Source organism: Heterodontus francisci, chromosome 18 (genome assembly GCF_036365525.1).
Source record: "Heterodontus francisci isolate sHetFra1 chromosome 18, sHetFra1.hap1, whole genome shotgun sequence".
NCBI classification, from domain to species: Eukaryota; Metazoa; Chordata; class Chondrichthyes; order Heterodontiformes; family Heterodontidae; genus Heterodontus; species Heterodontus francisci.
In genome coordinates, this window is record NC_090388.1 from 38,393,957 (window position 1) to 38,410,152 (window position 16,196).

Sequence of the window (16,196 nt, forward strand, 5' to 3'; positions counted from 1 at the left end):
TTCTGAATTGTACAAACAGTTTGAACTCAAAGTCTGTCTGCTCCCATCTATTTCACACAAGCCTCTGAATCCACTGAAGACACATGAACCCCAAGAGAGAAAAGTGTCCTACAGTGAACAAGGTTTAAGAAGAATACTGGGCCCCAGTGAAAAGCAAGATCTACCAACAATCAAGGACTCTACAGTGAGCTTAAAGAACCGTAACAAAAAATCTTCAGATAGTGCCTCAAACTTTTCCACTTTATTTTTCTTCTGCTCTTTTCTGTCTCTATTTGCATGTCTGTATCACGTATGCATGCCAGTGTGGGCACATTGTGTATCTGTAAGCGTTAACTGAATTAGAGTTTAAGTTTAATAAATTTCAACTTTTCTTCTTTAAACCTAAGAAAACCTGTTTGTGCCTGTTTCTTTGTCTTATAATTGGAAAGCGGTGAACAAGGATTCATCAAGGGGGAGCTAAAAACACCATGTTTAAAATTAAACCCTGTTACGTTAAGAGGGACCCTTAGACGCCTTTCTCACTGGGTCATAACACTAGCAAATCATGTATAGAGTAGGTGAATTCAGAGCTAGCTTCCCTCGACTGTGCCCCAGCGATGTGCAACAACCCCAATGTCATTAGAACACTTTCCTGCACAATGATGATTTTTCTTCATTTCCCAAATCCTGGTGACCTCTTTTAGTCAGTTTGAGAATTAGGTGCAACTTTGTGCCAGCTTTTTGGTAATTTGTGCTACATGCCCACAAACAATATCATTACACTGAGGCTGCTAAAATTATTTCAAATACAGTTAAGTTTGGAAACATTTGCTCTCAATTAAACACTTCTATTCACTCAGGACATATTTTGTGCAAGTTTAGCTTTATGGTATATAATTCCTGATCAAATGCATGACATTTAATAAGTAATGTAAACAATACCTTGAACAGTACATCTTAAACTCACTTTGTTTTAAAGAAAATTTTTTGATTATTCTGGATAAAGCATGAACGTAATGTCATCTGCTTCAATTGTTCTGCATGAGCTAGGAAATGTAGTACTAAAACAACTGTTTTTAATGCAGAAAATGTCCCTCTCAGAAAGTTTCTCTCAAATGTCTCTCAGCAAATTCATTTTGCACAAAAATATAGGCACCCTCAGGTTGTACAAATTCTTGTTTGCACTAATATTTCCCAAGTTACAAAAGAACTCCAGTCTCAGTTTACAGTGGTGTGTTGGTTTTCTTTCTTATGATTCTCACCATGATTATCTTTCTTTTTCAGCCACCTGAAACAATGAGACTTCAAAGCAAGTTTATATAAAAACTGAGTTCTCTCACAAATGTTCCTTTTGATGTTGATAAAGTATGTGAGTAAATCCTTCAGGGAGCTAAAGCTGAAATTATCCACAATTTTCCAAATTAAAAGTCAATGATTCAATTAAATTGTACAATAAAGCATAAAATCAATCTTTACTCTCAGGCAAGAACTGAATTTTAAAACCTGTTAATGCTGCCTGTTAACAAGGACATAACAGATGAGCTTAATATGTGTGATAAACTATTTATTGCATTTCATAATGCCATTATCTGTCATTAGTACTGATTACACACATCTAGAACTATAATACACATTTTATTGTCTGTTTCAACAGACACATTGAATGATGGAATACTATAATACAGGAAAAATGTTTTTCACACCTTGTAATTCTATGGCAGTGCCAGTGACAACATAGTTCAGCATACCTTAGAAAGAAGCTGATTTTTTTACATTACATTACAACCATCACTGCTGTTCAGTTCATTACCCAATGGAGGTACAATTCATTACTTATCCACTAATCAGGGTTTTATTAAGTTTTATACAGGTGATATATTTTAGGAACTTCAAAATGAAAACACATAATTACCAACAAATTTAAACAAGTGTCAATGCAGATGGGTTAATGATAATTTTCGTTCAGTCTCTGTCCAGTGAAAAACAGTCTGTTCTAATTCTTAAAATACTAGTAGTGCGCACAAAATTTTAATTTCAGTCAGCACACCTTTACAATGAATTCAACTACAGCATGTATAAAGCCTATGAAACAGTATACTCACATGGTTTTATAGCACTGATGTCTTTTTAGACAAAAGCTAGGTACAATAAAACCTGATAACTCCCTGTTGTTAGTGGTAGTCTAGTTTCCTTTTAAGTCCTATGTTTGGTCCTTTACTTTATTCAGCAGTGAGAGCCTTGAATACAGAACAACAGCTGTTACAAATTTCAGTCATGACTTTTCACTTTTGAGAATTCAAGGCATAAACACAGTACACAGTAATGGAAAGTATCAAAATTAGTTTACCTCAAAAAGATAAATAAACAAATAGGCATAATCCACCAATACATAAATTGATGTTTGTGCTACAGCTAAAAGATACTATATATAAAGGACCACAGTCCCCATCAGCATATGAGAGAAGCAAGGATAAATGAGCTTTAATTTTGCCACACGGTATGCCATATAAGTATGCACTGAAATTCAAGCAATAAATACATACATTATTTTAAAGCCTTACAATAGCTATGCAAAGCAGATGCAAGAAAGCAGATTTGCTAATATTAGCAAGCAATGGTATAAAATAGAGTAAAAAATACATGAAATGCATTAAAGCAAAGTTTGCTTAAAAAAGTCTGGTCATTTATGGGCCCACCAACATTTTTTTTTTACATCATTATGCACAATTATCAAAAAACAGACAGAGCATATCAGAAAACCCCCAATAAACCTAAAACCTATTGTAAGCATTTGCAGAGTTTTGGAGGTCCTTCTGGTAAAATGTGCAAGCAGCTATTTTTAATCGTACTCGTACAAAATCCATGCAAAATTCTACAGGTATATGCAATCTGTGGCTAAGACTTTTTTCCAAAAGACGTGTGACTGAGGTATGCATGCTACCAGCACTGTACCCTCAGATCTCCTTCCAGGTGAATTCACATACCATTCTTACTTCCAGTCCAACTGAGTAGTTTTACACATGCACTTCGATTACATTATCTCCCTTTCAATAAATCCAAACATTAGTGTGCTACGAATGTTTGAAGACAACCTATTAGAAATCTTTCTCCCCCATATTGGTAACATAAACCTTCCACTGACCATGAACTATAGACAAGCATAGTGAGAGTAACAGTTAACTGTGATACTCGCAAATAATACAATCTGCCACAATTGTTCTGGTGTGTTATGCAGAGGTAGAAGCTTTCAGAAAACCTTTAGGGTGAGTGGAAGAACCCTACTGAAAGCAGTTGTGTCCTTTTATTTGGTGTGATAGATGACTGTGTATGTCTTAAGTCTACTTGCTGACTCCAGCAAAGAATAAATGATGAGCCTGGTTTGCAGGAACCAGCTCCTTCCCGTGGAACTGGCAAGTATGTTAAACTCTACCAGCCACGTCCTGTCAAAAACTGTTTGTAAAGCAATAACCATAATTAGGTTATGAGGTCCCTTGGTTGGGGGGGGAAGTGTAAGGTATTTCACAGAATTGGCACACAAAGTGAAATGCAACATTTTGAGTTAATAATTATCAGTGTTAAGCAATTTTTGTCTTTTTTTAAAAACTACATCACAATGCATCATGAAAAATTTTAGGAAAACTTATTTTATGCATTGTTAGGTATAGCAGACATTTTAAGCCTTAACATCACATATACGCAGAGGCAGAAATTTGTGTAACTTTGGTTTGATAGAAATGGAAATGTCTGGTATAATGACTATTAAACACTATGATTTGAAATGAGTATAAAAATTGCTTACGTTTTTAAACTCAGCCAGATCATTTGAACTCAAAAGTGAAAATAATTTTTGGCTTCACTAGTTTCTCAATGTTTGGTTACTACAGTTATTTTTAAGTGAAATCTGAAAACTCTTCTTGACGAACATAACATGAAAACAGATAAACATGCAAGACATAAGCTTTACAAAACATTACAAAGCCACCAGTAAAAACTGTTGTCTGTACGGGAAAAAAAATGCAAATGAAACCTACTGAATTTGTCAGCATTATGATCTCACCTGCATTACTGGTCACTAAATGTTTAAAGTGTGAAATGAAAACATCTATATAAATTCGGTAGTTGCATCAAGTACATATATTTTGTTTTGGTCAAAGATGCACATTTAGCTGGTTCCTACTATAAATCCCTACTTCATATCACTGTTATTGTGTAGTATTTGCCACTGAAACTTTTTTTGGACTCAGCAGATCACACATCTGACTTCATTTTGTCATCATGAATACTTTCCTTAGGGTTAAATAAAAGAATCCCAGAGGTCATCAGAAAACAGCAGGTAGTTCATGTAAATATTCCTTTGTACTAATTAAAGTTACAGAAGGCGGGCCATTAAAATGGTTGTTTCTGTCTTTGAGCTATTGGCCATTGTCAAAGTTGACTTTGGTTTTAGCTGTTGCCTTTGAATATGTTTACAGGTAGACAAAGCTTAAATACAAGGAGGTAAAGAGAACTGTTAGAGTATGCAGAAACGCATAATTTCCATATGGTACTTGCACAGAATGGTAGAACTTTTTTTAAGCATATAAGATTGCACTTTACATTTCAACACTAATAGCACAGACTGGAAACCTAAGGTATTCAGTTGCCTCAGAAATCCACAACAGTCTAATTACTGTGGTTTTGTAATATCTCACTACAAACATAATAGTTGGTGGCACCAACACAAAATCTGTCCCTAAAATTCAACTAGTTACAGGCAGTGATTCTACTTTCTGATACTACTGTGCAAATTAAAAATCAACACGACTTAACTGGATCAGCAAATTATCTAATTTTAGCTACTGTATACTAAAAATTCACATTTAATGAAGCTAACACTATTTTTGGCAGTAGAAGAGGCCATTGATTTTCTAAATAGCTGACATCCCGATATTCGGTCAATCCATCAACCAGTAAGAGCTAGGTAACAATTTCATATGGACAAGCCATCATAGAGAAGAAAGTTTATCAGAAAACTTATTTTTTGCAATCCAATTTTCTATATGTTGGAAAAAAGCAAGCAATTTCCAATGCTTGTCATCCCTTGGTACTCAGTAGAAATCACAGATAGTTCCATTAGGCTGTTTCCTTGTCTCATGCTCAATAAATAGTCACAGTAAAAGTCTGCCAAATATCCAAAGACATGGAGTGGTTATGGAGGTCTGTAATATGACCCTGTTATTGAAATGTCTGAAGTTCCTTCTTATTCTAGGTCTTCAGATGAAGGTTCCTCTTCAATATCTCTGTCCTCTTCTATCTCTGGACTGTGATTGGCTGTCGTTACCAAGGACATGGGGCCCTCATCTTCTTCTGCATTCATTGGTTCTTCTTTGACATGAATGGGTTGTCTGAGTAAATTTGAAAATAAAGATATGTGTTAATGAGTACCATCAACAGAAACAAAACTTGTTACTGTCCAGCTCAAAATATCACAATGATATATGTTTATAAACTAATATATTTGTTTTGCAGAAACCAGTTTTAACTTTTTATTATGCTCAGCAGATAATTATTTCTCGAAAAGGCTGCATCATCAATTAAACCATTGCGAGTGTCAAATGCTTTAAAATGTCTGATTTTATCCCCTGAAGTTTACCTTTTTTCTCCCAAAAATAAATCAGAAAGGTCACAGTGATCTGAAAAAGCTATAAAAGTTCACTTACAGCACATGGTGAAAAATGCCATATCATAAATAATCTAGAATTTTTCATACCCTACCCCTCCAGCAAGAGAAGACCTGCTTTTTTTATCTTGTTAATAGAAACTGCAGTCTCTCATTAATATGCAGGGCTGGTGTGCTGCTTCTCAAGAGGAATACCTGCAGCAAGGCTTCGCCATTAATCAACTTCAGCCCAGCAGTTCAGCGAGACATGATGATACATGTTTTTAACTCTAAATTAATGAATATCTTTACCAACTGTCAATAAATGAAGAAAAACACTGGTGAGGAACACAAGTTGAGGTGGGAAATTTCCAAACATAACAGAATGATGAGGAAGTGGGCAACTAACAAGAATAATAATGCTGTCACCCACAAACAAGGCTTAACATGATCCAGGCCCTACTCAAGGAAAGGGTTGTGCTGCAATGATAAATCTGCCAAAACCTAATTATTTTTGACACATTAGATGCATCGGGGACTCACAGTGAAAAAATTTCCTTATCAAGTACTTTTGCATTAGAAAGTGACTGAACCTGCCAGCCATCTCTTGGGCTACATTCTTCGATGAAAGGAGTAACTTTGAATTTTAAAAGGTACAGATCGCTTTAATATTCACAGCAAAATAACTTATTATTCAAACCTTATTGGTAAGCCATACAGTTTTGTGATTTATTATTTAAACAGATAATTTGTGCAATTTTAATAGTCATCACAATCAGACCAAAATAAGAAGAAAATAGAACATTGAAATTAGGAATTACAGAAAGATTTTCCTTTGAAAGGTTGGTTCTTTTACTTTACAATTGAGTGAACACATATTTCATCCTACTGAAAATACTAGAGAATATATATAAAACTTTTCCAGGAATTCTCTTACAAAACACTTATATAGCAATCTACAAAATAAAATCCCTTGCATTGTATATGAAGCTTACATTTGTATCTGTCCAGCTTATGACAATAAAATGCACAACAAATGGGTTATTAATATATTTACTAAAATACTATATAACACTGATAAAAGTTAAATTATTTTAGTGTATACATTTAGCTATGGAAAACAAGTTTACAAGTTCTTTCTTTACTGGAAAATTTAAGACATGGAGATGCTGCCGTTAAACATTTTGGCATGAACTGCAACATAATGAACTCACTGCATGCCTTAATAAGAAGCAATTCATTTCATTAAGAATGAATAGCAATAAATAGGAGTTTCCTAAATATTTTAAATTTAAAATGAATCATTTGTTTCAGAAGTAGGTTTCACTCAGCATGACAGATAATATCCCAGGAGCTCAATGACAAAGAAAGCCTTCTTAAAATACTGTCATTCTTATTTATCATATTGTTAAAAAAATTCCAAATAAGGGATACAAAAATTTAAAGAGAGATAAATGAGTCAAGAGAACACTGGGTTGCTATGGTCATAAAACACAGCAAAACCTTTCAACAATATGAAAAGCATAGCTTGCAGCTTTAATTTACATTAATTACATATCAGTAGCATGCTTGCTCAGAATATAAAAAAAGAGAAATTATGAGAGCTCACAATCACTTTGCATAGTATTAGGTACTAAAATGATTCATGCAGTATTTAATATGTGGCATGCCTTATGAAGCCACAAATATATGCCTGCTACTAAACGTTTGCAATTGTAATTGCAACTGGTCTGTGTCACTTTAGCATTATTACAGGATTATTACTGTGCTGGCAATCATGCAGAGACATTCTGTGGATGCAAATAACACCATTAGCTGAGTATCTTAATGAAATAAAGTGATTTGTCAGTCCTAATAATGATATGGACCATAATAGCAACCATGCTGCGGGATTGTTTCTTCCCTTTTTTGAAATACAAAGGCAATTTCTTTTTGACTGGTCGGCATGGTCAGCAAGAAAACTAAACTAAGAGTGTTGAATCATTTTAAAGACCCTGTAAATGCCACAGTTGAAAATGAATTAACAGAAAAGATTTTCTCCTCCAAGGCAACTATAAATCTCTGGTGAATATCATTCATGAGAGACTATCTGTGAATAGATGTAGAAAAGGACATCCAGCAATATATTGATTTCAAAACTGCCTAAACATATCTAGCCCAAACTATGCTATGTCACAAGGTCTCTGCAGTCTGCAGGATATAAATATGAAATAGATTTTATTACAGAAACATTAATTAGCTAAATGTGTTAAACTTTAGCTTTTTTTGCCATCATTCAATTTATGTTTAAAATGTCAGGGTGTGTGGTGGGGGTACGGTGGGTGTTGATGTTGGTGGTGGTGCATGGTAGTGGAAGTGGCTGAATGCTCAACTTCAAACTGGGAAGTCTGCAGTTGAATGTTAGGGTTGTCATTCAAATCTGGTTGGTTTAGTTGGGTGAGTCTTAGATAGGCTATTGCATGGAGTTATGACGTGAATAAAAGTGCCCCATCTCAGGACAGGAAAACCTTATCTGCATGACCTACATAAAGCATGGCTCCTATTGAATAATTGTAAGGCAACATTGACACAAGTCAATGGTTAACACCTCTGCTGAAATAGCAAAGGAAGGAATTTTACATCAGTATATAAAGTTTTCTTATACTAGCATTCGACAGGCAACGGTTTTTAGAACCATTGACCTTTCTCAAGAAAACTCAAATTTTTCAGTGTGTTATAAAGCATGTCTCACCATCAGTGCATTGAAAGGGAATAAGGCCCAGACTTTTTCACCACTCATCCACCAACCAATTTAAGATTCAGTGACAGGCTACCTTCAAGAACAGCAGGATGAACAAGAAAATACATCTTCACACAGACTTACAAGAGCAAGTGAATACATTTTATAAAGTAATGTCAAAAACCTATGCTCCACTTCATTTAAACCAATCCTGTTGCTATAACAAAAATATTGGGCCTGAAGTTACACTGTAGGATACTTACATAAGAATGCCTAATGTGCTAGTTTGAAATTCTTTCCTCTGCCATTTTAATGGGGTGATAACACATTTATTTTAAATGGGTTAACAACTCTGTTGAAATAGCAAAGGAAGAAATTTTAAATCAGTACATAAAATATTCTTATTTCTTATTTACAAGAATATTGCCAGGGCTCGAAAATTGCAGCTATGAGGAAAGATTGGATCGGCGAGGGTTGTTTTCTTTAGACCAGAGGAGGCTGAGGGGTGACTTAATTGAAGTGTACAAAATTATGAGGGGCCTAGATAGACAGGAAGGACCTGTTTCCCCTAGGAGAGGTCAATTCCCAGGGGGCACAGATTTAAGGTGATTGGTGGAAGGATTATAGGGGACATGAGGAAAAACCTTTTCACCCAGAGGGTGTGGGTGTCTGGAATTCACTGCCCGGATTGGTGGTGGAGGCAGAAATCCTCAACTCTTTTAAAAGGTACCTGGACATGCACCTGAAGTACTGTAACCTGCAAGGCTACGGACCAGACGCTGGAAGGTGGGATTAGATTGGGCGGCTAGTTTTTTCAGCCAGCGCAGACACGATGGGCTGAATGGCCTCTTTCTGTGCCGTAACTTTTCTATGGTACTAGTATTCCACAGCAACATTTTTAGGACCATTGACCTTTCTCATGAAAACTCACATTTTTCAGTGTGTTATAATGCATGTCTCACCATCAGTGCATTATTATAAAAATCAGACACTCACACAAATTTTGAGTGTCCCTATTAATTCATTAAATATTTTTGTTTCAATAAGGACCGTGGATGGCACCATCAGGGAATCTAGCTGGAAGGCATCACTGATCCCAGTGTTGAGAGAGACTGAATCAACGTACAATTGAAATAGATTGCTGAAGCATCCTTGGTTAAATGTTGTATCTACAGTGTTGTTAATTCAGCTCCCTCACATGGTCAGTTTCTGTGATGTCATTTACATTCATAATTTAGGCAGAAAAGACAGACCAAAAGGAAACAATATGAAATCAATTCTTTTTAACTACTTTCAGAAAGTAACACTGATTTTTTTTAGTGCAAGCTAATTATTGAGAATCCCTTCACCTAGACTCTGAAGAATTCTTCACCAAATCTCAGTAATTCTTATATATTCCAATGGTTACATGCTGGAAAATTGAAACTTCAGTCATACTAGTAGTTATATATTGGTCTTTGTTCAACAGTTCAAAATATTTATGCAATCATCAAATAACTTGGCAATTTTAACTGGGAAGGTCAACTTTTTTCAAATATCTATCTGCAAACACTAAATAACACCCCTCTGTAGTTTATTTTGACTAGATACACTTCTGTTGTTGAAACCTTGGCTATTGTAGTACTTTCTGCCACAGAACCATAATAACCTGGCATATATTAGCAAAAAGACATAAACAACTTAAAATAAAAATTTTAGATTGGGATCTTATATTTATCCTAGCAAAGGATAATGAATGCTTTTGATTGAAGTAACATTCTTCCCATCCTAAAGATGCTGTTACATTGGCATCTGTTAGAAGATTCTACTTCCTTGGGGCTTCTCCACTGCTTTTAGTCCAAGTCAGGACATTATCTCTGTCATGCTGCTGAGGTCCACTCTGTAATACTGAATCTCAGAGTGAGACACAGACACTCCCATCTTTGACCTGACAAAACATTTGCAGTCAAATTGTACAAGGGTCTATGATCTCATCAGCTTCTTTACACAGCCAATGGAAGGAGAACTGGGTGTCTGCCTTTGGCAGTACTCTTAAACCACCTTCAAACAATTCATTATATTCTGTTGCTCATCACCTATTTCTATTTGGTACTGGGCTGAAATAAGTTATTTAAATATGCAGATTAGTTTTTAGTCTTAATATAATTTAAAAGTCTTTTAATTTTCCCTGAAGAACTTTGATACAATTGCACATTGTATACTTTTTAAAAAATAAACTGAAAGGCACCAAATCACCATTATGATCCATTCATTTTAATTATCCTTAATGGTTCAGGCTTATCATTAACATGTGTTGTAATCTTTACAGCATGTGGAAAAACTGACTACCTAATTTTTGATACTGGAATATGGTTTATAACTGATTATATCTCAGTATTCCCTCCCCTCCCACCCCTCATTACACATATTCTGTGTAGTCATTGCTGTATTCTCCTTGTTGAAAAAGGGACACTTCAAAAAGGCTTTATTTTTGCTCTCACTTCTCGTATTTTCTTCACCATGTATACACCTTTAATCAAATGATGTGACCTAGGCCTCACCAATGGTACAGCTGATAGTACACTTGCATGAGCCAGCGGGTTCAAACTTCACTACACTTCTTGAGCACATTCCAGTGCAGTACCGGGAATGTGCTCTATTGTCCAAGGTACCATTCTCCAGCTTAAATGTTAAACTGAAGCCCTGGGTGCCTATTCTGTAAAACAAAATCTAATGGGACTATTTGAAAAAGTAGATGAAGTTCCCCAGTTCCCCTGATGTCTTGGCCAAGATCCTCAACCAGTGTTTTAAAAGAAGAGATTAACTGTTATTGCTTTATGCAGATTTTCTGCTGTGTTTGCCCATGTGACACACATGGGCCGGATTTTATGCAGGAGGCAGGGCTCCCGGCGCCAGGCCAAGAAGACCTCTGCATTTTTTCTTACCCCCGGAACAATCCTCCTGTCTTTTGGGGTCAAAGTTTAAGGAGACAGGATCCCCGTCCCTTTAAACACTTAATAGAGCTCCCAGCAGCCTTACAGTGTCGGCAGTGCCAACAGGAGCAGTGGCCACTGCAGAGGCCTCGGACCCAGGCCCAGCATTGGAACCCTGGACGTGAGGTAGGTGAGGTTGGGTCGCCAGGGCCACTCCAGAAGGCCCCGGCGAGGTGGGGTGCGGGGTGGGCGTTCGGTCCAGGGGGAGCGCGGGGGGGTCTCAGTGGGTACAGTGGTTCCTGGGGGGGGTCCACTGTGGGCCATGAATTGTCCACGAAGGAGGGCCCCCACCAAAGACCACAGGGAGGGTGCCTCATTTTCCTAAGCGTCCTCCCCACATGGCGGAGGCCCCCCCACCGCCACTGGTAAGATCCCAACAGCGTCAGGAAGAGGCCAGTATTTGGGCAGGAAGGCTGACATTGGCCCATCCAGCCCCTGGGAAGATTGAGTCTGGCAATCCCGGCGTCGGATTCCATGGCAGCCACTGCCAATCCCATTCTCTGGCCCCTCCTGCCCCCCACCCCCCCCCCACCACGGAACCCAATGTTGGGCTGGGAACAAAATCCAGCCAATGACATTTAAAAGTATGAGTAGTGCTTTGAGACATGGCAAGGCAAATTTTTATTTCTTTACTTTCTTGGGTAGTTGGTACAGTGAGGTTTCTCAGTGACGTGAAGTCAACTAAATTCCTCATTCAGCTTTCGTGTCCCCCTCTGGGGAGAACAATGGGCCAGTATTTGGCATAACTGGTAAATAAATGGTGCTTGCCGTTCCGTAGACTTCCCCTTTCCAATTTAATTTCCATAAGCTTTTGCATGGCAAATTGCTCTAAGTTCGAGACTGAAACAGTGCCGTGCCCTAGAGGGCACCTAGAACCTATGTGAACAATTGTGTGTCTCCTCAACCAATCAGATTAAAGCATCATGAAGAGCAGTGCAGTCTGAACCAGGAAGTATGAGTCAGAATATTTCACGTCAAAACAGAAAGCAAAATAATGAGAGGAAAAGAAAGATTAGATTGAGGGAGATAAAAAAAAAAGAAAAAGAAAATAAAATAATTTTAAAAAATCTCAAACAATTAAAAGTTGCAGGAATAAGACTCCATTCCTTTAAAAGTTAATTTTCAGTATGTAGAGGTTATTTGACAGTAACTAAGACTTATCACGCTGTTAAAAAGGGTACTTAGACTGAAATGGACAGGCCCTATCTTGTGTGGCGAGTTTAGTTTGTATTTTTCTTTTGGGCCTCCTTATCTCGAGAGACAATGGATACGCGCCTGGAGGTGGTCAGTGGTTTGTGAAGCAGTGCCTGGATTGGCTATAAAGGCCAATTCTAGAGTGACAGGCTCTTCCACAGGTGCTGCAGAAAAATTTGTTTGTCGGGGCTGTTGCACAGTTGGCTCTCCCCTTGCGCCTCTGTCTTTTTTCCTGCCAACTACTAAGTCTCTTCGACTCGCCACATTTTAGCCCTGTCTTTATGGTTGCCCGCCAGCTCTGGCGAATGCTGGCAACTGACTCCCACGACTTGTGATCAATGTCACAGGATTTCATGTCGCGTTTGCAGACGTCTTTAAAGCGGAGACGTGGACGGCCGGTGGGTCTGATACCAGTGGCGAGCTCGCTGTACAATGTGTCTTTGGGGATCCTGCCATCTTCCATGCGGCTCACATGGCCAAGCCATCTCAAGCGCCGCTGACTTTTTAGTGTGTACAAGCTGGGGATGTTGGCCGCCTCGAGGACTTCTGTGTTGGAGATACGGTCCTGCCACCTGATGCCAAGTATTCTCCGGAGGCAGCGAAGATGGAATGAATTGAGACGTCGCTCTTGGCTGGCATACGTTGTCCAGGCCTCGCTGCCATAGAGCAAGGTACTGAGGACACAGGCCTGATACACTCGGACTTTTGTGTTCCGTGTCAGTGCGCCATTTTCCCACACTCTCTTGGCCAGTCTGGACATAGCAGTGGAAGCCTTACCCATGCGCTTACCATGTATTTACCATGCAAATAAAGGAACTTCATGCCATTCAATGCATTTAGATGGCAAGATGCTGTGTTTGGGAAACTAACGGCGCATCTCTGACTGCAATTTCTAGATTTTCCCATTTAATCTTGTATCTGCCCTCGCCCGACGTTGCTGTGTGATTTGTGCATGAATAACAATGAGTATCATTGTTATGTTGCAGAATATTCTAGCCCATTGTCTTTACATAGTCAACTTGACTCAGTAAGTAGCACTCTCACCAGGAAGTTAGCAGCTTCATTATGGATTTGTGCACACCATCTAAGCTGACACAGTACTGACAGATTGTAAAGGATGCCACTTTCCAAATTAAACATTAAGATGAAGCCCGACCTGCCTACTTGGATGGACATAAAAGATCCCATCAGCTATTTAAAGAATATTCAAATATATTCTCACCCCAACAGGGGTAGGCAGTGGCACAGTGGTATTATCACTGGACTAGAGACCCAGGGTATTTCTCTGGGGACATGGGTTCGAATCCCACCACAGCAGAAGGTGGAATTTGAATTTAATTAATAAATCTGGAATTAAAAGCTAGTCTAATGATGGCCATGAAACCATCGTCGATTGTTGTAAAAACCCATCTTGTTCACTAAAGTCCTTGAGGAAGGAAATCTGCTGTCCTTTCCTGGTCTGGCCTACAACTGACTCCAGACCCACAGCAATGTAGTTAACTCTTACATGCCCTCTGAAATGGCCTAGCAAGCCACTCAGTTGCAGCTAACAGCTACGAAGTCAATAAAAAGGAATGAAACCGAATGGACCACCCGGCATCGACCTAGGCACCGGAAACGACAACGGCAAACCCAGCCCTGTCGACCCTGCAAAGTCCTCCTTATTAACATCTGGGGGCTTGTGCCAAAGTTGGGAGAACTGTCCCACAGACTAGTCAAGCAACAGCCTGACATAGTCATACTCACGGAATCATACCTTACAGACAATGTCCCAGACACTGCCATCACCATCCCCGGGTATGTCCTGTCCCACCGGTAGGACAGACCCAGCAGAGGTGGCGGGACAGTGGTATACAGTAGAGAGGGAGTTGCCCTGGGAGTCCTCAACATCAACTCCGGACCCCATGAAGTCTCATGGCATCAGGTCAAACATGGGCAAGGTAATCTCCTACTGATTACCACCTACCGCCCTCCCTCAGCTGATGACTCAGTACTCCTCCATGTTGAACAGCACTTGGAGGAAGCACTGAGGGTGGCAAGGGCACAAAATGTACTCTAGGTGCGGGACTTCAATGTCCATCACCAAGAGTGGCTCGGTAGCACCACTACTGACGGAGCTGGCCGAGTCCTAAAGGTCATAGCTGCTAGACTGGGTCTGCGGCAGGTGGCGGGGGAACCAGCATGAGGGAAAAACATTCTTGACCTCGTCCTTACCAATCTGCCTGCTGCAGATCCATCTGTTCATGACAGTATTGGTAGGAGTGACCACCGCACAGTCCTTGTGGAGATGAAGTCCCGCCTTCACAATGAGGATACCGTCCATCGTGTTGCGTGGCACTATCACCGTGCTAAATGGGAGAGATTTCGAACAGATCTAGCAATGCAAAACTGGGCATCCATGAGGCGCTGTGGGCCATCAGCAGCAGCAGAATTGTACTCAACCACAATCTGTAACCTCATGGCCCGGCATATCCCACACTCTACCATTACCATCAAGCCAGGAGACCAACCCTGGTTCAATGAAGAGTGCAGGGGGGCATGCCAGGAGCAGCACCAGGCATACCTCAAAATGAGGTGTCAACCTGGTGAAGCTACAACCCAGGACTACTTGCATGCCAAACTGCGTAAGCAGCATGCAATAGACAGAGCTAAGCGATCCCATAACCAATGGATCAGTTTTAAGCTCTGCAGTCCTGCCACATCCAGCCGTGAATGGTGGTGGACAATTAAACAACTAACTGGAGGAGGTGGCTCCACATATATCCACTTCCTCAATGATGGGGGAGCCCAGCACATCAGTGCGAAAGATAAGGCTGAAGCATTTGCAACAATCTTCAGCCAAAAGTGCCGAGTTGATGATCCATCTTGGCCTCCTCCTGAAGTCCCCGGCATCACAGATGCCAGACTTCAGCCAATTCGATTCACTCCGCGTGATATCAAGAAACGACTGAAGGCACTGGATACTGCAAAAGCTATGGGCCCTGACAATATTCCAGCAATAGTACTGAAGACCTGTGCTCCAGAACTTGCCATGCCCCCTAGCCAAGCTGTTCCAAAACAGCTACAACACTGGCATCTACCCTGCAAAGTGGAAAGTTGCCCAGGTATGTCCTGTACACAAAAAGCAAGACAAGTCCAACCCGGCCAATTACTGCCCTATCAGCCTACTCTCAATCATCAGTAAAGTGATGGAAGGTGTCATCAACAGTGCCATCAAGCGGCACTTGCTTAGCAATATGCTGCTCAGTGTCGCTCAGTTTGGGTTCCGCCAGGGCCACTCAGCTCCTGACCTCATTACAGCCTTGGTTCAAACATGGACAAAAGAGCTGAACTCACCTCCTGACTCCCCAAAGCCTGCTCACCATCTACAAGGCACAAGTCAGGAATGTGATGGAATACTCTCCACTTGCCTGGATGGGTGCAGCTCCAACAATACTCAAGAAGCTCGACACCATCCACGACAAAGCAGCCCGCTTGATTGGCACCCCAGCTGCAAACATTCACTCCCTCCACCACCGACGCACAGTGGCAGCAGTGTGTACCATCTACAAGATGCACTGCAGCAATGCACCAAGGCTCCTTAGACAGCACCTTCCAAACCCGCGACCTCTACCAACTAGAAGGACAAGGGCAGCAAATACATGGGAACACCACCACCTGCAAGTTTCCGTCCAAGTCACACACCATCCTGACT

At 39.9% G+C, this 16,196-nt stretch overlaps 1 protein-coding gene across 6 annotated transcripts in view; it reads right to left on the reverse strand.

Moving 5' to 3' along the window:
- Positions 1-1,565: 1,565 nt before the first annotated feature.
- The window catches only part of foxp2 (forkhead box P2), a 924,460-nt gene continuing 909,829 nt past the window's right edge, over positions 1,566-16,196 (reverse strand). For all 6 annotated transcript variants that reach the window (XM_068050567.1, XM_068050570.1, XM_068050565.1 and 3 more), the window contains one exon: positions 1,566-5,363. In XM_068050567.1, the coding sequence (XP_067906668.1) occupies positions 5,219-5,363 (145 nt within the window). In that variant the 3' untranslated portion in view covers positions 1,566-5,218. The remainder of the gene's footprint in view (positions 5,364-16,196) is intronic.